General features: G+C 49.0%; 1 protein-coding gene across 2 annotated transcripts; it reads left to right on the top strand.

The window, feature by feature from the left end:
* Nucleotides 1-430: 430 nt before the first annotated feature.
* LOC129647246 (apolipoprotein L3-like) lies at nt 431-14,017 on the top strand. 2 transcript variants are annotated; one of them, XM_055574425.1, is made up of 5 exons: nt 431-531; nt 7,508-7,548; nt 7,743-7,851; nt 9,071-9,182; nt 11,448-14,016. In XM_055574425.1, exons 3-5 carry the CDS (start codon nt 7,821-7,823, stop codon nt 12,382-12,384), a joined length of 1,080 nt encoding a protein of 359 aa, XP_055430400.1. In that variant the 5' UTR covers nt 431-531; nt 7,508-7,548; nt 7,743-7,820; the 3' UTR covers nt 12,385-14,016. The 2 variants fall into 2 exon arrangements, with proteins under 2 accessions (XP_055430400.1, XP_055430402.1); XM_055574427.1 differs by lacking the exons at nt 7,508-7,548; nt 7,743-7,851 and having other exon boundaries at nt 487-531; nt 11,448-14,017.
* The last annotated feature ends 13,336 nt before the right edge of the window (nt 14,018-27,353 follow it).

The following is a 27,353-nucleotide window of genomic DNA, read 5'->3' as shown; positions in this document are numbered from 1 at the left end:
GAAGAACCTAGAAGTGTGAGTGAATCCTAGAAGCCACCTGGACCTGGCCCTCAGCAGCAGAGTGTGAGCAGTATGCACTGAGCAGCTGGGCTGTTCCAGGACTGTACCTCATGCTGGTGGCACGAAGGTGAACGAGGCAGGCAGGCTGGTGAATGTGGGGTTGGAGGGGTAAGAAGATGGAATCAGAGGGTGGGGAGTGATTTGCCAAGGGACTCACGGTGTGTTGGTGGCAGGTCTTTGTTCATGGACCTGAGACCGAGTGGACTGTGTCAAGAAGGATGTGGAATGTCAGGACTGGGCTTCTTTCTCTAAGGAGGTGGAAATAGTCCCAGGGCGGGGCCTGGTGGGCAGAGTGTTTGTTTGACTTGAACCACTAACAGGTGAGGGTTTTGCTTTCACTTTTGCTTCCCAGAGTATATCTAGGCACAGAGGGTGTGTGTGGTCATTGCAGAAATGCACAGCTGGCGGCTGCATCTGCACAGCTGAGAACGTCTGGATCTTGTTCACACTCAGCCAGAGGAAAGCCCATGGGTAAGCAGAGGGGAGGGACCCTGCCCATCTCCCCATCCTCAGGATGAATGTCTGAGAAAGGATGATGTCACTAGTTGACAGAAGATGGAAACTGGAAGCGCAGAGAGGTGAGGTCATGGCCGAGGCAGCAGGTTAAGCAGGGGCAGAGCCTGGATGTGGAGGCAGGTGTGTCTGAGGACTTCCTCCCAGCCGAGGGCCCCTAAACAGAGCAGAGGGAGGGCCACAGCTGCTCAGGTGGGCTCAGCTCAGGGTGTGGACTCCTGAGACATGAGCGGCGACCCCAGAAGGAAGGTGGGTGTTGGGTGTGCTTAGTACTTTGGGAAATTGGAGGAAGCAGAGAGGGTAGAGGAGGACAGGGGAGTCAGCGCCTCCCCTCCTATGGCCTGGCCACCTTAAAGCTGTCCCCAGGGTGCTAGGCTGGGGCTGATGGGGGAAAGGGGATTTTTTTCAGTTACAAGGAATCAAGGTTTGTTGAAAAACCTTGCCTCTGAGAGCCAGGCTCAGTGCCAGGCCCTGGGGGACATTGCGGCCTGGAAATAGACAGGAAACCAAGTGGGGAGTCAAAGGGCGTTGGCTTCCTGTGTTTGCCAGGCCCTCTGCTCAGGATGTGAGTGATGGGAGGTCCTGTGTGGGGAAGGTGGCGCTGCTGGAAGATGTGAGAAGGGCTCACTGCACAAGGTCTACATACATCCCGCTGTTGCAATGTTAAGATAAAAAGCCGAACTCTACACACATCAGTATAACAGGAGGGGCATGAGCTTAGATCTATGTTTTTTACCGGCAGAGACAACCCTAGAAACGTTGGGGAATTAAAACCACATTCCCACCCTGCCCTTACACCCATGTCCAAAGGCCTGGACTTGGCCTCCTCTCTGCCCACAGCGAGCTATGTGACTCTGGGCAAGCTCCCTTCTGGGGAATTGTTTGTTCTATTCTCTTACTAAGTTTTTTAAAGCTGATTTCCATTTTCTCTGTGGGTGCAGATGTTTTTTCTGACCTGGTTTATGGGATCCTTGGCAATTTTAATTTCCAAGAGTTCAGTAGGTCAGAATTTCCATTATATCTTGTGGAATGTGTGTATTTAGAAAGGTTTTCTCAAATCAATGTTATTTTTAATGCTTCCTTCAGTCCCTTCAGTTTCTTCTCTCTGGTGCACGTTGGATCCATTTGAAAGATTGATTGATTAGGATCTTTAGTTTCTTCTCCATTCTCTTCCTCTTTCTCCCCTTCTCCCCTCCCTCCCTTTCTAATTTTAACAGGGGGAACTGGGGTTGTGCTGTGTCACCGAGAGGCTGCTTGTTTCATGTCCCCATAAGGGGTCCCACCCCTCATATTTTGGCCAGGCTGCGCCCAGGAGGGAGGAGGGTGTCCAGAGGCCCTGGACAGGAGGAGCAGCAGAGAAGAGACAGGGCCTCTGATGATGCGGGAGGGTTCTCAGACCTGGAGAAACTGAGCAAAAAGGGACCATGACCAGGAAAGTGCGGCCTTCAAGAGGAGCTGGAGAGCAACTGGGGGAAGGTGGCAGAGGGAGGCTTGGAGCTGGGCTGCCAGGGACAAGTACCCCATCAGGCGGTGAGGCCAGTGGGGAAGAGCATGTCGTGGGAGGGGCAGCCTGTGCCAAGACAGGTGTCAGGCTCGAGCAGCAGGCCCTGTGGATACAGAGAATATGAGGAAGACAGGAGCTGGGGAATCGGGAGGGTCCGGGTGCTCGGCTAGGGACTTTCTTAACGCCCCTTTCCCTTCCCAGGGAGGGTGACTGCAGACACAGGAGGGAGATGGTTGGGGAGAATCTGTCTGCCCACGAGGAGGGAAGGGATGCCTGACTGGCCATGCAGCTGGGCAGGGACAGGCTTCTCCAGGGTCCTCCCCTCTCCACCAACAGTCTTTCCAGAAAGGGACCAATCAGAGGCTCACAGAGGAGGAAGCCCTGGATAGGAATCCGGCAGAGGAAGCACTATCAGCATCCACACCCATCTGAGGCCCCAGACAAGGGTCAGGACCAGGCCAAGAATGGGAGGGAAGGATGGAAGGATGAGGTCGAGGGTTCAGATGCATTTACAAAGTTTTGGCATCACCCAGGATCCAGCCCTTTCTGCCCAAGCCCTCCTCTTCTCTCTGCCTTGGCTCTTGGTCCTCGTGTTTCATGATGTCATTTGGCTTTCTGGCTCCTGGGTCATGCAGCTTCCAGGCAGAGGGTGGCGCAGGACCAGCCAGCTCTCTTCTCCCACCTGCTTCAAGGTAGACCTGCCTGTGTGAATTCTCTCCCATGCACATAAACAGTGCCTCCAGCCTCCACCATCAGGCACACTCCATAGTAAACAAGTTACTCTTCCTGAAGGACAACCCCAGGCATCACAGAGAGAAGGTGATAGAAAGATTCTAGGATGGGAGCTCAGGTGAGGGGATTTGGGGGAGGCTGTAAGGAAATGGGGGCTTCCCTGATAAATCAGTTGGTAAAGAATCTGCCTGCAATGCAGGAGACCCCAGTTTGATTCCTGGGTTGGAAAGATTCCCTGGAGAAGGGAAAGGCTACCCACTGCAGTACTCTGGCCTAGAGAATGCCATGGACTCTATAGTCCGTGGGGTTGCAAAGAGTTGAACATGACTGAGAGACTTTCTCTCACTCACTAAGGAAATGGGTCCACTCTAGCTTAGGTGACACAGAAAATGAGGGGCACTTCTATCAATGGGAGTCTTGGTAACTCATCTTTGGAGAGGGGAGACCAGAGTGAGCATAAAGGTGTGACTGGTAAAGAAGGAGCAGTCATACTTTTCATCCAAGGGAGGGGGTGTGGTGTTGATGGGACGCAGTGATGGGTGTTTGCTGTCTCCTTCGCGCCTGCTCTCAGGGTGACCCTGTGTGAGGCTGGAGTTCTGTGAGAGCCTTTACATCCAACGGGAGAAGAGCATCACCCTATTGTGATACCAGGCCAGCCTTGGGATGTCAGGGGTATTCTTTCCTTCTCAGTCCTTTATAATGGTCACGTAAATAGACAAAAGGGAATATATCCATTGATTTTAAGACTCCTCTTATTATTAAATTCAATAAACAGTGAAATATTTCCCACTACACTTACTCCTCTTTGCAGCATAGCTACCTTTTGTAAGCTTTATGTCTCCCTTCTTAGCCACACTTGATATAAACTCTTCTCATTGAATTGTTATGAACTCATGGCCTTTCTCAGACTCAACTTGGCCCAATGAAACATGATCATAGTATTCACTTTCCATCATCAGCAGCATTATTATATGTGAGTTACATTAAAGTTGCTCAGTCGGGTCTGACTCTTTGTGATCCCATGGCCTGTCAGAGGAGCCTGACTCCTCTGTCCATGGAATTCTCTAGACCGGAATACTGGAGTGGGTAGCCATTCCTTCTCCAGGGGATCTTCCCAGGGCTCGAACCCAGGTCTCTCACACTGCAAGCAGATTCTTTACCATCTGAGCCACCAGGGAAGCTCATTTTATGTGGGTGCCCCTTCTAAATGCTGCTCTGAACATTTCCGAGAGAATCTTTGCCTTTGGGGGTGTATAGTTGCCAACCTGTGGATATAGATGCCGACCTGTGGAACGGACCTCCCCTTCAAGGAGTCTTGCTTCCTTTGAGTGGACAGAAGCCCATGGGTGCACGTGTTTGTGGGCAAGGTGCTGCTAGATGATGGATCTGTTTAAGGCCACAGGGAACTGTGATTGTCCCGGTTCACGTGTATGGTCATCCCTCTTTTCCTGAGAGCTTGGCTTCATCATCACACACATGTCTGCCGCCCTGACAGTTGTCACATCGGGTGTCGGCTTACTTCTTATAGTCACTCAATCCAATTGCTTCCACCAGTTTATGTGGTGGCGCCAGAAATCAACCCATTCTCATGGGTTACTAACTACTATGAAGTGACTTCTGCTTTTATAAAATTAAAAACATCCAAAATGCTAAATGCATATGTTTAAAACAAATCCGTTTATACAGAGGGTTCTGCACACCGTTCGTAGTAAAAATCACTTTCAGTTGTTTGCTTTTTCTTTAGTTAATTAAGCAATATCCTTAGATAACATCCTTACTTACAGGGTCATTGAGAGAAGTAAAAATAAGTGAATGCTTGAGAAGCACTTAGAATGCTGCCTGGTGCAAAGTGGGAAGTCGTCAACCACAATAGCTAATAAACATTAAGTATCATATTTTTCTTTTCCTAATTTAAAAAGTCTGATACTCTTTACTTACTTCTTACCAGGGAAGATAATGTTTTCAGTTATTCTTATACTTTTTCTTATATCCGTCCCTATTTTCTCCTAATATCATTATATCACTAATCTTACATCTTCTCTTAGAAAACTTTGTGGTTATATGCACTTTATTTGTGCCATTGTTTCTTAGGCCCTCAGGTTCAACTGGTGTTTCTTGATTCCCCACTGTGTAAAATGAGACCTTCTCTTTCTCCCTTCAGTGCTTCAGCTCCCAACTTCTAGAAGTGTGATTTAATGTTTATATTGATTGACAGCAAATAAATTAAGTTCTCATATTTAAATGCTTTGCTCTAAAAGTTAAAAGTCAAAGAAGAGAATTTACATTTTTGTGATGTTTTAAATATTTTCTCTTGAGTAACTTGTATTAATACTATGTATTTGCACATACATTTTGGCATAGCTTCAGTTTTTTCTGATGTTTCGAATTGCCTTTGTTTTCACCCCTTGCACTGTCTATCTTCAAATTTCCTCCATTTCTTTGCACAAGTGCCTCATATGATACCGAGTCCCCTGTCCCCACAGACTCTGGACTTTTTACCCCATTCTGAACTGGTTTCTCTCTAGATCTGCCGTGTGCCCAGCTGTGATCCTTGGATTCCCTTCTCTCTGGGTTGATGTTCCTGATTCCTGGATCATATTCAGGAATCTTTCTTTCTCTTGGTTATCCTTTGCATCATCACACACACACACACACACACACACACACATTTCTTTCCCTTTGCATCTCACTCTCATGTAACTTGCTAAGGAACGATTGTGAATAGCAGCATTTCTATTCTCCATTTAGCTCCATTTCTTCTGTCATTTTAAAAGAATTTCTAGAAGCTTTTTTTGACCTTCTTTTCCAATCTTTTTTAGACTTATTTGGTAAACACTTATTAATTTCCAAGATTTTTTTTGTCTGTTTCAATTTTTCCCACTTCTCAGTGCATCTCATTTTATGAATAAAAATCCTTTCTAATTGACTTAACGACCTGGGTTCAAGTTTTAAAAATTATTTTCTTCCTTCAGAATTGTCCAACCATCTCTTCTGGTGTCATTTCTCATCTGTTAGTCTAAGTCATCTTTTCCACATTGTCATCGTTTCCATGTATCTAATCCTGGATGACCCATTCATATTTAAGAGGGAGTAGAGTTGACTGGTAAACTGCCCTGTAGAGTGCTTGCCTGAGGACCCCTAAATTCCAGAATACAGAAATATTTTTTCTGGAGTCTCTGAATTAAGATTTTCCTCCGTCTGGTGTGGATTTGGGTGAATATGTGATGGGATGTGGGTTGCTGGGACTATCCCCTGCTTTCTCCTTCTGTGTCACTCTCATTTTGCTCTAAGCAAGCATTCCTCTAGCCTGTACACCTTCTCTCCATTTCTTTCCTCCACTCCTCTTTATTCAGCAGTCACTTCTTCATCCACTCAGTCTTCAAACTATTGCTGAAGACTCTGGGCTCCTGTTGCCCACATTCCTGGCTTTATATTAGCAGCAGAGCACTGAGAGGCGAGGTATGGGCTCTTGAGCCCAGTAAGTGGGTTGAAACCTAGTCTGTCATGGACAAGATTTCTGACCTTGGGCAAGTCACATAACATCTATGAAAAAAGGAGGGGAGTTGGTGTACATACCTCAGGGGTTACTGGAATAATCCAAATTATATTCAGTGAAGTCTTAGATCAACTATCCGTACAGAACGAAGACCACAAGCACAGAGACGCCTCCTATCAGTAGCCATTATTACAACTGTAAGCATGTTTCCTATCATTTCGGTCAGGTCTCAGGAGGAGGAGCTGATAAATGCACTTTTGTCTTCTTACAATACTGCTGAATGTAATCAACATTTGCTTTCTTCCGTCATCTACCAAGACAATGTAATCCCAAACAGAATTAAAAAATTGTCTCTCAATAAAGATCTGTTTTGAAGTAGAGACTTCTGAGAATTGGCAAGATTAAAAGAATTGACACTGTCATATATGAATATAACTGTAATCAATTGGTGCAATTTTTTGGCACAACAGAGTGACTCTAGGTATGAAAATATTTAAAATGTTTAGAGCCCTGACCAAATCATTCTACTTCCAGAAACAGCTTAAGGACACAGTCTCAAGTACAGGCAAAGTTTCATACAAGAAGAGTGTTCTTTACACTATTATTTACACAGACAATTAGAAACACCCCAAAGTGCAACAGTCAGGGGAGGACCGCAGAGAGGACTGGGCACCATCCAGGTCCTCAGCTGCCCAGGGCAGGGCTGCAGGGAGGGGGCTTGTGGGAGAAAGGCTCCTGCAGAAGGAAGGAGGATGTGGGCTGTGGGAGCTGCAGCACCAGAAACTTTATCAAGGCAGATATTCAGGCACAGGGAGCAAGACATCATTTTGGAATAAAAAGAGTCATTTACCAATTAACATATATCCCCAGGTAAGTATGTTTGTATATTGTTGAGAGTACAGCATAGTTATCATTAACCTGCTATTTGAATCAGAAAGACTTGGGTTCAAGTCCAGACTCTGCACCAGCATGGAGTCTTGGGCTGACCCATGTTTCGGTGAGTTTCAGGAGCCTGCACATCACAGACACTGAATCAATAGTAGTTACTACCAATTAGTGGCACAGGTGTCCCGACCTCACATAGTTCCCAGAGTATTCCTTTCTATGCTCCTTTCTATGTGTTCTGTCTCTGGTTTTACTGCTCCTATAACCTCACAGATGGCTGTCTCCTGTCTGATTACCTTCTCCCTGTGCCCCAACAGGAGAGCAGGACTCTGACTCAGCTTGGAAGGAGCTGTAGGAGGTGAGTGACTTTTCTTTACTAACAGCCAGCAGAGTCCAGGGGACAGGGAAACGCAGAGGGTCAAGTCCCTGATGGCATTGGTGGCCGTCCCAGGGGAACCCACCAGAGGCCTCCCCCTCGCTGTTCCCTGCAGCCGCTGGCCACTCGTGATCTAGCCCGTGATCTAGCCCGCAGTCTGTTTTCTCTTCCCCAAGGGTGAAGCCACACCTCCTTCCAGCCTGACTTGGACCGGTGAGCCGAAGGGACATCCCCGAGACCCTGCTGCTGCCATCATGGTCTCGATAGACCTCTTTTACTGCTCAGGTAGTCAGCTGTCTCTTGTCTGGCTGGTTTCCACTTGTGATCCAGAATTGAGGGTGGTGCCTCCAGGCTGAGACAACCCACAAAGGAATCAAAAACCAAGAAGGGGGTGGCTAAGCATTCCGGAGTCCTCCAGAGAGGCCAGGGGAGCCCCCTGTGTTCGAGGTTCTATCCGTACAGCCTCAATCCCAGCCCTCTCCTCAGGGCACCAGAGCACGGTGTCTACTTCCTCCTCCACTGCCATCCAGCAAGGGACTCAGAAGTGAGGCCAAGACAGCCCATGGTGAGGGGGACAGCTGATAGGGATCCCCAAGGTCAGGCGGGAGAAGGAGGGGAGGCCCCACAACATCCCTGGAGCTTCTCCTGCCCTCTCCCTTGCTCCAAGCCTCCTTGTGCTCCCAGACCCTGGGGTGTCACCACAGAGGCTGTTTCCTTCAGTTCTTACCCTGCCACCCCCCTCCACCTCAGCCACTCCACAAGGGTTAGGGGACCCTGAATTGAACTCAGGTCAGGACTGTGCCACCTCAGTCCTCAGGGAGGGGTGGTCAGAGCTTTAACATATGAACTGGGGCAGAGGGGACACATATGTTCCACCCATAATACCAGGGACCTTTGGTCAGGAAGATGGACCTTAAACCCTTTCAGTTCAGTTCAGTTCAGGCGCTCAGTCGTGTCCAATCTTTGCAACCCATGGACTGTAGCATGTCAGGCCTCACTGTCCATCACCAACTCACAGAGTTTACTCAAACTCATGTCCATCTCATCCTCTGTTTTCCCCTTCTCCTCCCGCCTTCAATCTTTCCCACCGTTAGGGTCTTTTCAAATGAGTCAGTACTTCACATCAGGTAGCCAAAGCATTGGAGTTTCAGCCTCAGCATCAACACTTCCAGTGAATAATCAGGACTGATTTCCTTTAGGATGGACTGGTTGGATCTCCTTGCTGTCCAAGGGACTCTCAAGAGTCTTCTCCAATACTATAGTTCAAAAGCATCAATTCTTTGGTGCTCAGCTTTCTTTATAGTCCAACTCTCACGTCCATATATGACTACTGGAAAACCATGGCTTTGACTAGACAGACCTTTGTTGGCAAAGTAATATCTCAGCTTTTGAATATGCTATCTAGGTTGGTCATAACTTTTTCTTCCAAGGAGCAAGCTACTGAATGCCATTTATATTCCACCACAAATTCTTCTAATTTTATTCTTTTTTTTTTTTCATCTAGAGAGTGAAACTGTTTTTCAAGTTGTTGTTGAACATTCCCAGGTCACAGAAAAGAAACTGACGGTCTTACTCCGAAACTGGAAGATATTTGTGGTTAAGGCCAATATACCCAGGTAACATGCATGGGTTTACCAAGAATGTGACTCAGATCCCTCTGCCCCAGGCTAGGTTCCTCCTGGCAGGGACACCTCCTCCAGGCAGCATCCTGTAGTTGGAGTCAAGGATGTTCCTTCTCAAGATCCCAATAGCAGTGTTTCCTTTATGGCATTTGGTGGCAGTGAATGGCCTCGTGTGGTGAAGAGATGAAACCTGCTACAGGGGCAGGTTATGTGACCTTGGACGTGTGACTGAACTACTCTCTGCCTTAGTTTCTTCATCTGTTCAGTTTTATTGTGCAGACACTGAGATCATGCATGCAAGGTGCTTTGCATGATGGCTGACACAGAGTAGGTGCTCAATTAATATTAACTTTAAAAAAAACTTCTTGGGAAGAGATAGGGGCCAAAGATCTTTTTCCTAGAGAGGAGGACAAAGCAGGGCTCACTTTTGATCAAGTCAGTAAATCCTTCCAACATCCTTTTGTGTTGCCGGGGATTCTGACTAGAGTCTTCCCTGACTTAGGAACTGTACCAACCCTGCAAGATCCAGCTGGTCCATATGACAGAGAGGCGAGAGAGGAACTGGGTGGAGCTGGTGGGGTCCTGGCTCTAGTCCTGCCCAGCTGTGGGGCTCTGGGCTTATGTCTTGGAGCCCCAGATCTGTGTGTCCAGTGGGAATAGCAATTCTATCTGATAGACTATGGTGATGGCCTCAGATGAACTGCAGGTCAGAGGTGGGGAAGCAAATGCAATCATCTCGTCCAAAGGCCCAGGGAGGCCTAGACCAGGGTGAGACCCAGGGTCAGGGTAGAGCAGAGGGTCCAGATTGGAGGACGAGTAGGCAGGGTTGGGCAACAGGACCAGAACTAGAGTGAGGAGAGTGGGCCCCGAGGACACAGAAGGGAAGGGTCTGTGACCCTAGCAGAGGTTCCGGGAGTGGGAGGGGGGACATTTCTTTCTTCCCTGATGGGATCCCCTCATGTGGGCTAGAGGGCCCTGGGTGGTCATGTCCTCCACACCCTGCCTGGGACCTGGGTTCTCTCTCCATCTGGGACCCTCTTCTAGTCCACGTGGAGCGGCCCTGACAGTGGGAAAGCAGTGTGGCTCAGTGAGCCCTCCAGGGTCACAGTGAGTGGCTGCGATTGCGTGTCATTTGAGGGATTCTGAGGAGCCTCATGCATCCCCACTGAGGAGGAGAACAGTTCCACCACCAGCTGTGCAAGTGCCGGTCTCTTCAGGACTAACAATTCAGATGCGTGATTCCTCGAGTCTCTCGAGTCTTGGAGAGGGTCTATAAAGGTGCACATGGCCTTGGGGTGCAGGCACGCTTACCAGCTGACATGCAACATCCGAGAGGCCAAGGATGCTGGGTGATGGGTCAGGAGTCAGTGAGGTGAGCTGGAGAGTCCCAGGGAACCAGGGCTCACAGCACATCTCCTGCTTCCCTGTCAGGTGGGGAAGTGGATGGACCCAGTGACTATTCAATGGAAAGATCAAGGGCACAAGCCTTGGAAGAGAGCAGATGCCAGGCAAAATGATCTTTAAGGTGCCTTCTAGCTCTGACTTTTGGTGGGTTTGTTTTTTTTTTTTAAGTATGCAGAGTTAGCCAACCTGCAAAATCTGAGCACACAGTCCCCAGGACTGTCCTTACATTTAACACCAGTAGCACGTTAGGGGGTTCCCATAATCACCATCGGGTTTGAGAATTCCCTAGAAGGATTCTCCGAGCTCACTGAAGATGTCGTCATCCCGGTTATGGTTTATTACGGGAAAGGATGCAGTTTCAGCCACGGGGCAAGTCTAGGCGGGTTCCACACACAAAGCTTCCGTGTCCTCAGGATGCTTTCCAGCCTTGGATTCAGTGTGTGGCAGGACACACAGGGCTCTGTCTGCCAGGGAATCTCACCCACTTAAAAACAAACTATCCTAACTTGTGGTCTCCAGCTCCTCCCGGCAGTCAGACTAATGCCCTGGAGTCCAGCTCCTCCAGAAGTCAGAACTGATACCACGTGACCCAGAGGCCCCATCACGAAAGTGACCTTTTCTGTTTGTCCAGTGGCCAAAGGCCCAAGGAGATGAGGACACTCCTATCAGCCAGAATATTCTAGGGGCTTAGAGACGACTTCCCAGAATCTAGGGCTAGGAGCAGATTGGCTCCTCACTACACACTAAGGTCCACGAGTGAAGGGTTTTCTGCTCCAATAAAACAGAATACAACCTTCCCAGCCTGTTTTTACAGACAAACAAACTGTCTTAATTCCTTGACCTTCATTATTACAGGGAGGAGGCAAATGCAGTATATGAGTATCTGAACAGGCTGAAAACAAACTTGAGTGTAAATGACCCAGACACACTCCAACAAGACCAGCTGGACGGAAAGAGGCTTTTGGAGGAGATTGCTGTGATGAAACAGGACCTGAAGAAAGACACAGAAAAGATCCATGCTTTTGCAGACAACGTTGACAAGGTACACAAGGACTGCACAATTTCCAATGTGGTGGCCCACTCCACTGGCGCTGTGTCTGGCATCCTGAGCATCGTTGGCCTGGCTCTGGCACCTCTGACAATGGGGGCCACTCTGCCTCTCTTCGCCACTGGGTTAGGGCTGGGCATAGCGGCTACTGTGACCAATGTGTCCACCATTATCGTGGAAAAAGTAAACACGTCGTCAGCAGAAACCGAAACCATTCAACTGCTGTCCCGTCACAGGGAGAGATGGAAGGTAATCGAGGATATACTCAATGAAAGGAAAGTTCATATTAATCTTGCAAAGAAATTATTCATCTATTTCCTAAAAATCATTGGGAATATCGGCCAATTCATCAAGGTGATCAAAGGCAGCCCTGCCTTAACAGCCCAAGTCAAGTTCTTCATAACCAATGGGAAAACCTTCATTCGTGGCAGCTTTCAGGTGCCAAAAACTTTTGGCGGCATGGCTTTTACAATGGCCAAAGGAGCCCGTATCGCTGGCATAGTCGTGTCAAGTATTGGCCTTGTGATAGATGTGGGCTTCCTGGTCAAAGAGTCAATACATTTACATGATGGAGCAAAGGCAGAGTCAGCTGAAAAGCTGAGGCAGAAGGCCCAGGAGTTGGAAAGCAAACTGGAGTTTGTCACTGAGATCCATGAGAATCTGGCAGGAGGGCTCGATTCCATCAACCCCAGAGGAGTGCAGGACCTGGAACATTTTCTGGGTGTCTCAGAGGCAGCTTGTTAGAGGATTAAAGGAGGGAGACAGCATTGATGGTCCTGGGTATTAGGAATTTGGCATTTCTGGAGCTGAGCACAGCAAGGGAGGGATGGATGCAGGAGGCAGATGAGGGCAAAGTAAGAGCCTGGAGCTAGGACTAAGGGAGAAGGGGGGCTAAAGAGTGAGGGGAGGAGATAAACCACTTATTTTGGACTAAAGAACACACTGGGGGTAGAATAAAGGCAAAGGCAGGTGGAACTAGCTGTGGAAGGCCAGGAATACAAAAGGGTTGAAAATGAGAGAAAGTCAGAGTGAGGAGTGTTGGGATCCAGGAGAAGTAGCCAGGGCTACTCTATCGCCCTCCTCAGGGTGTGATGTCCCAGCAAGAAGAGTCTTCCCCTGGTAGTGTTCTCTAGCCCTATGACTCCAGCATCAGCTCACCTTTGATTCCAGCAGGTTTTTATTAATTAGGCAGGGACTTCTTTTGTTTGTTTGTTTTTTTCGAAGTGTAGTTGACTTACAGTGTTGTGTGGGTTTCTGCTGTACAGCCAAATGTATTGATTATACATGCGGTTTTGTGTGCTATACAGTAAATCCTTATTGTTCATCTATTTTATGTAGGGTGATGTGTACCTGTTAATCACATATTCCTATTTACCCTTTCTTTCCTTTCCTATTTTGTACCAAAAGTTTGTTTTCTTTGTCTGTGAGTCTGTTTCTGTTTTGTAGATAAGTTCATTTGTGCTCCTTTTTGGATTCAACATATAATTGAGATCATATAATATTTGTCTTGCTCTGACTGATTTAATTCATTTATAATAATCTCTATGTCAATCCAAGCAGATGAAAACAGCATTATTTTATTCTCTTATGGCTGGGTACTATTCCAGTTATTTCGCATCTTTTTTCTCTGTTGATGGACACTTAGGTTGCTTCCATGCTATTATAAATAGTGCTGCTATGAACATTGGAGTGCGTGTTACTTTTTGAATTAGAGCTTTTGTCGTTTCCAGAAGTGCTGACTCATACGATAACTCTATATTTAGTTTTTTAAGGAAGCTCCATGTTTTTCCACGGGCTTCCCAGGTGACTCAGTGGTAAAGAATCCCCCTGCCAATACAGGAGACGTGTGTTCGATTCCTGGGTTGGGAAGATCCCTGGAGAAGGAAATGGCAATCCACTCCAATATTTTTGCCTGGAAATAGTCCATAGAGAAAAGAGTCTGGCAGGCTACAGTCCATAAAGTCAAGAAGAGCCTGACACAACTGACGACTAACACCGGATCTCCTCACCTTGTGTTCTCTAGACTTTATTTCAATAAATAGCACTGATTCACTGAGGCTTCCTTGTGTTGACTGATGGGCTCACCTGGGTCCAGATGCCTGAGGTCCTTCCCCGTGAGCCTGTCTCGCAGAGTCTCAGGGAGCACGTCCTCCATGGCTCCTCCTCCCTGCCCACTGGGCTCCCAGCCAGTCGTTTCCCTCAGACCCTGGAACACCCAGGCCCAATGGGACGCCCGGGGGAGCCCGTGTCGTCTGACTTGGGCTGAGCACGGGGATGCTCCTCCTCCAGCCCCGGGGACCAGGATGGACACGGGGCACCTGAGGGTGACTGAGAGCAGAGGGCTTGTGTGCAGGTGTGAGTTGGGGGTCAGCCGTAAACAGAGGGGCAGGGAGAGACAGCACACGCCTCTCCCAGGCTGCCTTCACGTTTCGCCAGGACTACTGCACGAGCTTCCAGAACGGTCTTCTTATGTCTACCTTGGGGCAGTGCCCCGCCTCACCTGTCTATTCCCCACCGGGGCTAGAATGACTTTAAGAATATTATCTTAGCCCTACCTACTTCACCTCCTCCACGGCTGCCCATGACTCTGAGCACAGATGCTGAAAGCCTCCCTGCAGCCTAGCTTGCTGGAGCCTGTGGTCTCCCAAGGGCAGAGATGGTTGCCAGGCCCACTCCATCACCAGGGGCAGGACTGAGGGCTGTGTAAAGTGGGCAGGAAGGAAGTGAAAGTCCATCCAAGGCCATGTTCTGATCTGGTCACCCATCTGGGATTGCACCTGCCTGGATCTTCTGAGGAGCCTTCATGGGATGCCTCATGCTCCTCGTCTCCAGGGAGGAAAGGGGAGCATCTGGGTGTTGCTCTTACCTCCACGGGCCTGCTCCATGGGGCACCAACTCTCTGTGTTTCCATGTGTGGAGCATGTGAGCTCCTAACTGGCTCCCAAACCTGGAGCCCAGGGCAGGAAGCCAGAGACCTGGAACCTGGAAATGATTCCAGGACGTCTCCTAAGTCCATCCCCACGTGCTGCAGAGCCTTCTCCACACTTTTGTCCAAACCTCCCTCAGAAGACTTTCCTCAGTGCCTCTGACTCCCTCTCAGCCTGTGTTTCCCTGAGACTTCAATCGGCCCTTCCATTCCTTCCTGAAGATGTCAGCAGTCATGGCCAGCATCTGTCTGATCCCCGAATATGAGTTTCATTCCTTCTTTAATTCTTTGTAAGTTCCTGGGGAATTCAAATCCTGCACAGACTTCTCCTGGGCAGGGTTCCAGGCACTGGATACAGAAGCATTCAGTGTCCATCCCCACGTCCCCATGAACCCTTAGAGCTGGACCCCATTCAGCTCAATGTGCAGATGATGCAATTCCACAGTGACCCCTGTGTCAGGTGAGACCCCTGTGGTTCTGAATACAGAAACTGAGTTTGGCTAACTGAGCACAGAAGAGCGTGCACTGGAGGGATGCAGGCCAGGTCAGAGGATGGAAAGAAGCCCCCAAACTTGCACAATTCAGAAAGGACAGAAAGTAGGGCAGGTCCCCCTGCAGGAGCTCACAGTCTATCCCCAGAGGCCCCTTCCAGCAGGGAGCTTAGGTCCAAGGCCCTGGCATCTCAGTGTCAGGTTCCCAGGAGACAGAGCAGCTTGGGTCTGAGGACTATATTCTTGGACCAATAGGTCAGGCTGAAGGATGGGGAAGATGAATGAGTAATGGGGACCTGAACCCTGGGGGAAAGTCTCAGGTAGAGAGGCTCCAGATTGAGTGCTTCCTGGATGCACACGTGCCCTCTTCCCAGACCAACAGACATGACTCTCCTCACGCTGTTCTGGGTCCAATCACCCCACACATGACAGTAAGTGCACCGCCCACTTCCCCAGCTGGAGACAAACACGAATCCCCTCCACCTACTGCATCTTGCAGTGATGTCAAGGGTGAAGGGCCCCAGTGCAATGCCAGAGCATTTCCTGGTCCATCGGGCTCCTTTCTCAGTCTTCTGCATGTATATCATATATGTGCAGGCAACAGGGAGGTGCAGTGAAACCCCGGCCCCCAGGAACATTGCTCTCCTGATACCAGTCTTCACTGGGATCCCACTCCCTGTTCCTCTCTCCTGCGGGAAATTCTCCCCTGTGCAGCCTGGGCTGGGCCATCGCTGTGTCAGCACTGTCACCTGGGTCCTAATCAGGACCTCACTGCACCTCTGAGAGCAGGCGCTTGTCACCCCAATGGAGAGCAGGAGGAAGCAGGGCCCAGGGACCAGGAGAGTGGCTGAGGCCCCTGCCTGGGGAGGGCCATCCTGGGTGGGCCTTCTTGGTGCCTTGAGCCTTCTCCCTGATCCATGTTGAGCTGATTGGTCGGGAGAACGCAGGGTGTTCTGTTCCAGGAGGAAGTGAAGCAAGCATGTGGTGTTTCTGTTACACAGCTCATCCTGGGCCCAGTGCAGAGTACGCACCCCTCTGGGAGCCCAGACCATGCAGCTGTCTGTCCCCACCTGCTGTCCTGTCCCCTGTGGGGAGAGGTGGGCAGCGATGTATGCTGCAAACATGTGCCTGCCACCCAGGGGCTGAGTGCCTCCAGGCAGAGCCTCTGTGGACAATTTCATGTTTCTCTCATGCCTTGGTGCTGGGCATCTTTAAGATCCTGCTCCCATCTCTCAAAAATGCCTGGAAGGTCACATTAAGTTGTTCTTTTTCAAAGGGTGCTGTCCTGGACCTCATACCGGTGATGACCGCTGAGTCTGGGCAGAGCCCTCCCTCCAAAGATAGGGACATTGTTTTTGAAAGACAGCAGACGTGTTATGCCCAACCATTCTTTAACCTGATAATTAAAGAAGCTGTATATTTCATTATGAAAACACTACAACTAACGGTTCAGATTCAGAAAATGGGGTAAAACATAGAGAAGTGAAATAGTTCGCCCAGTAAGGTTATTGGCCATCTCCCTACAGTGCAGCTATGTTTTTAGAAGCAAACCTCAAAAATCTTGTCGTTTCTTCTGTACATACTTCAGTTCATCCCTATATTTTAAAAAGGTCTTTGCCTGGTAGCCTGACCCTAATGAATCTGCTTGCAATGTGGGAGACCCGAGTTCATATCCCTGGGTCAGGAAGACTTCCTGGAGAAGGGAATGGCAACCCACTCCTGGATTCTTGCCTGGAGAATTTCATGGACAGAGGAATCTTGCGAGCTACAGTCCATGGCTTCACAAAGACTTGAACACAACTGAATGACTGCTGCTGTTGCTGCTGCTAAGTTGCTTCAGTCGTGTCCGACTCTGTGCGACCCCACAGACGGCAGCCTGCCAGGCTCCCCATCCCTGGGATTCTCCAGGCAAGAATACTGGAGTGGGTTGCCATTTCCTTCTCCAATGCATGAAAGTGAAAAGTGAAAGTGAAGTCGCTCAGTCGTGTCCGACTCTTCGCCACCCCACGGACTGCAGCCTACCAGGCTCCTCCATCTATGGGGTTTTCCAGGCAAGAGTACGGAGTGGCTAACACTTTGCAAATGTCTAAGTTCGCTCTGACCATATTGTTGGAATTTAGGCTCTTGCAACTTCCTTCCGTTTAAATGACACTGCAGTGAACTTATTTGTGTATGAAGTTTCCCCCTCATCTTTGAGGCTGTTTTTCTGGGGGTGGGCCCTGCAGATGACATTGTTGGGATAAAGGGAATGAGTGCTTAAAGGCTCCCTGTATCTGACCCATCCCCCCGCCGCTCCCGGCCCCGGGTGTCCCTGCAGGCTGACTTCGCCATCGAGGTGTGGCCAAGGCCACCTATGAGCGCATGTTCACACCACCTGGTGCACAGCCCCCAAGGCTGGATCCCAGGGTGTGGACCTAATTGAACAGGGATGTCCTCAGTCTGTGGAGGTCCTGGTTTAGATGAAAGCTGGTTCTTCTCAGCAAATTGTGTTGCTTGCACAGAGTAGCTAACAATTGGTTACACTTGGACGCTGGGTTACACCCAGTCTGGGCCCAGCCTCTTCATCAATGACAGTTGTTGATGAGAGACTTGCCCTGTCACAGCACTGGTCCCAAGCCACTTGTGGCCCTTGCACGCCATCCTGCACCTGGCCCCCCTGTCTTGGCTTCCCCTGCTTCGCTCCTGAGGTTTCTAAGTATGTTGAAGCCCCTCTAGACTTTATACTACCTGTTTAAAGAAACACTCTTTCTCTCATTACCTAGGGTAATGTACCAGAGCCCCGATATCCACTGCCACCTTTGTTAGTAATGCACGGGGCAGAGATGTCAGCAGGTAAATCCCTTCAGGGCCCAGGTTCTGTGTTTCTCTGTAAGTCTGACTCCTTACCTGTCCCGTGCTGGCCCCCACGTGCCCCCTTCCTGGTGTCCCTCCACCGCGCTTTCCCTGCACCAGGAGAAGTCTGTGCGCAGAGCGTTAAGACCGATCCAGGGCCTTGGTCTTTCTCTAGGACTCCGTGGTGGATGGGGTGGCATGTGATCAGCGGCCAGCTCTCCTCTTCTACATCAAGGTCCTGGAGATCGAGAGCAACCTGTACTGCATAGGCCAGAGCAAGGTTTTCTTCCAGGCTAGCGTGCTAGCCAACCTGGAGGAGGAGCGGGACCTGAAGATCACCGATGTCATCATTGGCTTCCAGGCCTGATGCAGGGGCTACCTGGCCGGGAAGTGAGTCCTGGGACACCCAGCCCACCCAGCCTGATCCTGGCTTGGAGTCCCTAGCTAGCCTGTGGTGGAGGGCACTTAGGAAGTGGGGCCTGGGCACCCTCATGCTGGCAGTTTTCCCCCGGGGAGGCCCACAAGGCTTTCCCTGCCCCTGAATTTCTGCCTGAGGTTTAAAGTAAGCTGGCGGGAGGGATGACTGTGCTTGGATTTTCCCTCCAGGAAAGCTCCTGCCTCCCACTGTTTCTCCCTGTGTCCCTTCTGTAGGGGTGACACCTAGATCTGGCTGTCCCCAGAGGACCCCGAGCTCTGGGGAAGAGGCATCCTCGAGCTCCAGCAGCTCCTGTGGAGTCAGAGGCAGACTTGTGCAGGTCAGTGGGCAGGGCAGCTGCCCGTTTGCCCCTTGACTCCTCTGTGTCTGGGCTCTGGGGCTTGTGTTCTGGCCTGAGCTCTGAGCACTGGGACAGAATGTCAAATGGATGTTTGCAGGATGTGAGTTGCTGACACTCTCCCACCAAACACAAGTCCCTCAGTTCCTGGAAGAGCACCCCCACCTCTCCCCTCCTCTCAGCTCCCTTACCTGCAAAACACATCAGATACATAACAGTGGCTTTAAAAACAAACTATGGTTGGCTATCCTCATGGAATAATCTCCTGTCACTCCCTCAAAACCTGGGGGGAAGGGACCATAATGGCCCAGGGACATTTCCTGGGGTGAAGCAGCCCTGAGGGAAGGGCAGGCGGGCCTCCATGGTGCATCCAGGTCCACTGCAGCCACTTCTGCTTGAGGCAAACCGAGAAGTTTACCAGCAGTCCAGCTGCAGGGCTCTCAGACTGTGGGAACTTGACCTACATTTCTTCATCTGTGAAACGGAGCCAGCACTCCTAGAGCTGAGTGAGATTCAACAGGAAAGGCATGGATGGTGCGAGCACAGCACCTGCCACATGCTCTGCCCCCGTCTACAGAGGCTCTTTACTCAGGAACCAAACGGAGACAGGGCCAGCTCTCCATTGCAGACTTCTCTGAGTCGCCAGGACACTGGTTTTCTGATAAAAGTCTTCCATTTGGAGAGAAAAAAAAATCTGTTGTTGGGTGGAGATAAGCCAAGGTAGAAAAGGGCAGCGTGCTCTCAGCCCTTCCCACGAACTTCTGCATCCACCTTATGGCAGTGACCACCAAGGCTGGGCCTCCTCATGTGGGTCTTTGGGACTAAAGGCACTAGTTCTGTCCCTGCCAGCAGGGCTAAGTCTAGAGGGATCTGATCAAAAGGGATGGGTGGAAGGTCATGGACAGAGTGGCTGAGGGGTGGCCTTAGGCCCCTCTTCTAGGTACCATGGGAGCAGAATAGGAAACTGTGGCCTCTACAGGTGAGGTCACAGAGGCCTTCTCAGAGGAGTTGATGCCCGATTTGGGCTTTGCAGAAAGCATTTCTCCCGGTTGGATGCAGCAGGTGTCCCTGGCAGAAGAACCTAGAAGTGTGAGTGAATCCTAGAAGCCACCTGGATGTGGCCCTCAGCAGCAGAGTGTGACCAGTATGCACTGAGCAGCTGGGCTGTCCCAGGATTGTACCTCATGCTGGTGGCAAGAAGGTGAATGAGGCAGGCAGGCTGGTGAGTGTGGGGTTGGAGGGGTGAGAAGATGGAATCAGAGGGTGGGGAGTGATTTGCCAAGGGACTCATGGTGTGTTGGTGGCAAGTCTTCCTTCATGGAGCCTGAGATGGAGTGGACTGTGTCAAGAAGGACGTGGAATTTCAGGACTGGGCTTCTTTCTCTAAGGAGGTGGAAATAGTCCCAGGCCGGGCTTGGTGGGCAGAGTGTTTGTTTGACTTGAACCACTAACAGGTGAGGGTTTTGCTTTCACTGTTGCTTCCCAGAGTATATCTAGGCACAGAGGGTGTGTGTGGTCATTGCAGAGATGCACAGCTGTCGGCTGCATCTGCACAGCTGAGAACGTCTGGATCTTGTTCACACTCAGCCAGAGGAAAACCCCTGGGTAAGCAGAGGGGAGGGACCCTGCCCATCTCCCTATGCTCAGGATGAATGTCTGAGAAAGGATGATGTCACTAGTTGACAGAAGATGGGAACTGGAATCTCAGAGAGGCGAGGTCATGGCCGAGGCAGCAGGTTAAGCAGGGGCAGAGCCTGGATGTGGAGGCAGGTGTGTCTGAGGGCTTCCTCCCAGCCAAGGGCCCCTAAACAGAGCAGAGGGAGGGCCACAGCTGCTCAGGTGGGTTCAGCTCAGGATGTGGACTCCTGAGACATGAGCATCGACCCCAGAAGGAAGGCGGGTGTTGGGTGTGCTTAGTACTTTGGGAAATTGGAGGCAGCAGAGTGGGTGGAGGAGGACAGGGGAGTCAGAGCCTGCGCTTCTATGGCCTGGCCATCTTGAAGCTGTCCCCAGGGTGCTAGGCTGGGGCTGATGGGGGAAAGGGGATTTTTTTCAGTTACAAGGAATCAAGGTTTGTTGAAAAACCCTACCTCTGAAAGCCAAGTTCAGTGCCAGGCCCTGGGGGACACTGCGGCCTGGAGAGGGACAGGACACCAAGCGGGGTGTCGAAGGGCATTGGCTTCCTGTGTTTGTCAGGCCCTCTGCTCAGGATGTGGGTGATTGGAGGTCCTGTGTGGGGAAGGTGGTGCTGCTGGAAGAAGTGAGAAGGGCTCACTGCACAAAGTCCACATACATCCTGGTGTTGCAATGTTAAAATAAAAAGCCAAACTCTACAGTGTAACAGGAGGGGCATGAGCTTAGATCTATGTTTTTTACCGGCAGAGACAACCCTAGAAATGTTGGGGTATTAAAACCACATTCCCACTGACCCTCGTACCCATGTGCAAAGGTGTGGTCTTGGCCTCCTCTCTCCCCACAGAGAACTGTGTGACCCTGGGCAAGCTACCTCCTGTGGAATTGTTTGTTCTATTCTCTTACTAAGTTTTTAAAAGCTGATTTCCACTTTTCCCTGTGGATGCAGATGTTTTTTCTGACCTGGTTTATGGGATCCTTGGCAATTTTTATTTCTAAGAGTCCTGTAGGTCAGAATTTCCATTATAACTTGTGGAATGTGTATATTTAGAAAGGCTTTCTCAAATCAATGTTCTTTTTAATGCTTCCTTCAGCCCCTTCAGTTTTTTCTCTCTGGTGTACGTTGGATCCTTTTGAAAGATTGATTGATTAGGATCTTTAGTTTCTTCTCCATTCTCTTCCTCTCTCTCCCCTTCTCCCCTCTCTATCTTTCTAATTTAACAGGTGAACTGGGGTTGTGCTGTGTCATCGAGAAGCTGCTTGTTTCATGTCCCCATAAGGGGTCCCACCCCTCATATTTTGAACAGGCTGTGCTCAGGAGGGTGGAGGGTGCCCAGAGGCCCTGGACTGGAGGAGCAGCAGAACCAGGGCCCCTGATGATGCGGGAAGGTTCTCAGACCTGGAGAAACTGAGCACAAAGGGACCATGACCAGGAAAGTGCAGCCTTCAAGAGAAGCTGGAGAGCAACTGGGGGAAGGTGGCAGAGGGAGGCTTGGAGCTGGGCCTCCAGGGACAAGAACCCCATCACGCGGAGAGGCCAGTGGGGAAGCACATGTCGTGGGGAGGGGCAGCTTGTGCCAAGTGAGGTGCCAGTCTCGTGCAGCAGGCCCTGTGGAGACAGAGAGTGTGAGGAAGACAGGAGCTGGGGCAGTCGGGCGGGTCCGGGTGCTCGGCCAGGGACTTTCTTAACGCCCCTTTCCCTTCCCAGGGAGGGTGACTGCAGGCACAGGAGGGAGATGGTTGGGGAGAATCTGTCTGCCCACGAGGAGGGGAGGGATGCATGACTGGCCATGCAGCTGGGCAGGGCCAGGCTTCTCCAGGGCCCTCCCCTCTCCCACCAACAGCCTTCTGAAAGGGACCAATCAGAGGCTAACAGAGGAGGAAGCCCTGGATAGGAATCCGGCAGAGGAAGCACTATCAGCATCCACACCCATCTGAGGCCCCACACGAGGGTCAGGAAGAGGCCAAGAATGGGAGGGAAGGACGGAAGGATGAGTCCAGTGTTCAACGCATTTACAATTGTTTGTCATCATCCAGGAGTCAGCCTTTCTGCCTGAGCCTCCTCTTCTTTCTACTTGACTCTGTTCTCATGTTTCATGATTTCAATAGGCTGACCTGGCTCCTGGAGTCCTGCAGCTTTGGGGCAGAAAAGGGGCAGGGAGCCCGCCAGCTCTCCTCTTCCATCTACTTAAAGGAGGGCCTGCTTTTGTGACTTCTCTCCCATCCACATGACGGTGCCTCCAGCCTTCGCCACCAGACACACTCCCTAAAAACAAGGTGATGGTTACTCTTCTTGAGGGAGAGCTGTGAACATCGCAGAGGAAGGTGCAGAAAGAAAGATTCTAGGCTTGGAGCTTGGTGAGGGTATTTAGGGGAAGCTCTAAGGAAATGGGGCTGCTCTAGATTGGGAGCTGCAGAGAATGGGAGGCAGCACTACCAACGGGCTCTCAGTACCTCATCTATGGAGAGGGGAGAGCAGAGTGAGGCTGAAGGTGTGATTGGTAAGAAAGAGCAGTCCTGCTTTTCAGCCAGGCGAGGGGGCATGGTGTTGGGGGGCGCAGTGACGGGTGTTTGCTGTCTCCTTCGCTCCTGCTCTCAGGGTGACCCTGCGTGAGGCTGGAGTTCTGTGAGAGCCTTTACATCCAACGGGACAAGAGCAGCACCCTGTTGTGACACCAGGCCAGCCTCCGGATGTCAGGGGTTCTTTCTTTCTCAATCCTTTATAAACATTCATGTGAATAAACAGAAAGGAACATACCCATAGACTTCAAGACTCCTCTTATTATTAAATTCAATTAACAACAAAATATTTCCCATTTCATTTACTCTTCATTGCACCATAGAAACAAAAGAAAGATACCAGCTCAGGTGTGTCCAACTCTTTGCAGCCTCATGGACTATAGCCCTCCCAGCTCCTCTGTCCATGAGATTTCCCAGGCAAGATACTGGAGTGGACAAGCATTTCTTTCTCCAGGGGATCCTCCCTGCCCAGGCATCGATCCCATGTCTCTTTCGTCTTGCGTCTCCTGCATAACCACTAGCATTGTTTTTAACCTTTGTCTCTCTCTTTTTGGCCACACTTTTCTAAAGTTCTCTCCTTTGAATATTATTATGAACTCATGGCCTTTCACAGACTCAGCCTGTCTCAATGAAACATTCATAGCAATCATTCTCTTTTATTGTTATTAGTATATGTGGGTGCTCCCTTATGACCACTTCTCTGATCATCTTCAAGAGCATCCTTGTCTTTGCAGGAGCCCAGATGCCAGTCTCTGGAATTCACCTCCCCTGCAAGGGTCTTCCTTCCTTTGAGTGGATGGAAGCCCATGGCTGCACATGTGGGTGGGCAAGATGCTGCCAGACACAGCACAGTTCACTCTCATTATTCTGGTTTAACCCTGTTTTCATGCCTCCTTTTCTAGAGAACTACGTTTCATCAACATGACATGTCTCCTAACTGACAGTTGTCACAGCAGGAGGCACACATTTCTTGTTGGCATTTAATTCAGCTTCTTTCATCATCTTTAAGGTGGTGGCACTAGAAACCACCCCATTCCTGTGGGTTACTGACTGCTATAAAGTGACTTCTGCTGTTTTAGAGTTAAAACAATCCAGTCCTAAAAGTGCATATGGTTAGAACACATCAATTTGTACAGAGCATTCTGCTCATTCCTTGCCAAGGAAAACCTTCTTCTTTAGATAGTTAATCAATGTCTTTAAATGATATTATTACATTGGGAGCTGCAATAGTGTGAGAATGTGTGCCCAGGAGACAGGAACCTGGACTTGGAGTCTGGCTCTAGCACTAGCTGTGTGCTTTGAGTACATTGCTTCACCTCTCCGAGCTTCAGTTTCCCTTCTTATAGGATCATTGTGAGAACTAAAAGGAAGTGAATTCATACCAAGCAATTGGGAAGGTGCCTGGTGTAAAGTGGAAAGTCATCAACCACAATAGCTAATAAGTGGTAAGTATTGCATTTTGCTTTTTCTTGACTTAAATTTGATAGTATTTATTTACTTCTTAGATGCTTACTCCTTGGAAGGAAAGTTATGACCAACCTAGATAGCATATTCAAAAGCAGAGACATTACTTTGCCAACAAAGCTTCGTCTAGTCAAGGCTATGGTTTTTCCTGTGGTCATGTATGGATGTGAGAGTTGGACTATGAAGAAGGCTGAGTGCCGAAGAATTGATGCTTTTGACTGTGGTGTTGGAGAAGACTCTTGAGAGTCCCTTGGACTGCAAGGAGATCCAACCAGTCCATTCTGAAGGAGATCAGCCCTGGGATTTCTTTGGAAGAAATGATGCTAAAGCTGAAACTCCAGTACTTTGGCCACTTCATGCGAAGAGTTGACTCATTGGAAAAGACTCATGCTGGGAGGGATTGGGGGCAGGAGGAGAAGGGGATGACAGAGGATGAGATGGCTGGATGGCATCACTGACTCGATGGACATGAGTCTGGGTGAACTCAGGAAGTTGGTGAGGGACAGGGAGGCCTGGCGTGCTTCGATTCATGGGGTCGCAGAGTCAGACACGACTGAACAACTGATCTGATCTGATCTGAACTGATCTGATTTACTTCTTATTAGGAAAAATAAGGATTTCATTTATTATTATACTTTCTATTATACCTTTCCCCTTCTTCGCCTTTTATCATTATTCCACTAATTGTATATCCTCTGTTACGAAGCTTTGTACTTGTAAGCACTTTATTTACATCTTCGTTTCTTATGCTCTCGACTGGACCTACTATTTCTTGATTCCCAGCTTTGTAAACTTAGATATTAATGCTTCTCCTCCCTTCAGTGCTTTGGCTCCCAAGTTCTAGAACTGTAGTTTAATTTTTATATTAACAAGTACATTTACTTCACATATTTAAATACCCTCTTTCCTTTTAAAAGATAAAGGTTATTTTATTAAGATAAAGGTTATTTTATAAAGACTATAAATGAAATAAAACTAAGATTTTTGAATCACTAATAAACCTTTGAGTTAATACACCTGTGAGTTATAATACACCTATGAGTTATATCATATTATATATATTAATATTACTTCACTTTTAAAACAGTCTCCAAAGGACTTGGGCATAGATATATTTATTTTAGATTTTTAAAAAAATCAAACAAAAGTATTTACATTTTTTTGTGATATTATAATACATTTTTTAAGAGCTAACTTGTACCATATAGCTGCACATGCTTTTCAGCAGTTCACTTCAGTTCAGTTCAGTCGCTCAGTCATGTCTGACTCTTTGCGACCCCAAGAACTGTAGCACGCCAGGACTCCCTGTCCATCACCAGCTCCCAGAGCCTACCCAAACTCATGTCCTTTGAGTCGGTGATGCCATCCAACCATCTCATCCTCTGTCGTCCCCTTCTCCTCCTGAGCTTTAGTTTTTCCTAATGTTTCTAATTGGCTTCATTTACACCCCTTTCACTGTTTATCTTCAGCATTTCCTCCATTTCTTTCCATCGGTGCCTCATGTGATACCGAGTCTCCTGTCCCCACAGACTCTGGACTTCTTATCCCATTCTGGACAGGTTTCTCTCTAGGTCTGCTGCATGCCCAGCTGGGATCCTAGGATTCCCTTCCCACGGGGTTGACGTTCCTGACTCCTGGATCCCACGTCTACCTCTCTTGTGGGTATCCTTTACTTTCCTCCATAATTAAACATACATGTAATCTATTTTTTTTTTTCCTGCATCTCATTTTGAGTAACTTTCTAAAAGTCTGGTGAAGGGTGAAGGCTGCTGTGAATATGGATGGGATGTGGAAGAGGTGGGCTTGTCCCCTGCTCTCCCCTCGGCCTCCCTCTCATCTTGCTCCCTCTGGGGCTCTGCCCAGCAGACCGTTCTTCTCTCCTGTCAACACGCTCCCTGTTTCTCTCCCTCTACTGCACTCCTCTTTACTCAGCTATCACTTCTCCATCCAGTGAGTCTTCAGACATTTGTTAAAGACTCTGCTCTCCTGTTGCTCCCATGCTTGTTTTTATTAGCAGCAGAGGGAGGAGAGGCAGACTATGGGTTCTTGAGCTCATGAGTGGGGTGGAACCAGTGTACCAAGGGCAAGCCTTCTGACCTTAGGTAAGTCAGCTAACATCTATGTGTCAGCTTCCTTATTTGTAAATGAGGATACAATGGTACACATCTCAAAAGCTAATGGAAGAACATATGAGGTACCATTGGTAAAGTTTCAGAGCCGATACCAATGCAGAGCAAGGATCACAAACACCAGTTGCTCTTATCAGTGAAAGTGAAAGTTGCTCAGTCATGTCCGACTCTGTGATCCCTTGGATTACACAGTCCATGGAATGCTCCAGGCCAGAATACTGGAGTGGGTAGCTGTTCCCTTCTCCAGGGGATCTTCCCAACCCAGGGATCGATCCCACGTCTCCTGAATGGCAGGTGGATTCTTTACCAACTGAGCCACAAGGGAAGCCCAAGTGAAGCTGTTTCCACTTGTTTTTGAACTGGGGACCTTTTGCGTGTTAGGTGAACGTGATAACCACTACACTATGGAAACCATGCACTCTTATCAGTAGATGGTATTATACCTATATATACCTTTACCATCATTTCAGTCAAGTCTCAGGAGGAGTAATTGACAGAAGCTCTTTTGCTTTCTTAAAAAGAGTAGCTAAACATCATCAACACTTGCTTTCCTTCCTCATCTCCCATGGCAAGATAATCACATGCAGAGCCAAAATAAATGATTTAATTATAAAGATCTGAATTTTTTTAAAGAAAGACCACTGAGAATGGGTATATCTGAAAGGATGGACACCCTCATATATTATAAGTGCGAACATAAATTGCTACAGTTTCTTTGCATAGCATGGTGGCTCTAGGTATGGAAATTTTTTAGGTGTTGATGTCATCTGATCTTAATTCTACTTCTAGATATAGCTTAAGGATACAGTCTCAGATGTAGGTGAAGCTTTACACAAGGAGAATATTCTTTGTACTATTTTTTACATAAAGGATTAGAAACTACATCAAGTCCAATATTCAGGAGGGGAAAGCAAGGAGGACAGAACAGCTGCAGGGGTCTCAGCCA

The sequence above is a fragment of the Bubalus kerabau genome, chromosome 1 (assembly GCF_029407905.1).
Source record: "Bubalus kerabau isolate K-KA32 ecotype Philippines breed swamp buffalo chromosome 1, PCC_UOA_SB_1v2, whole genome shotgun sequence".
Lineage (NCBI taxonomy): Eukaryota > Metazoa > Chordata > Mammalia > Artiodactyla > Bovidae > Bubalus > Bubalus kerabau.
Note: the sequence above shows the minus strand (reverse complement) of the source record. Positions and strands in the feature narration are given on the sequence as shown.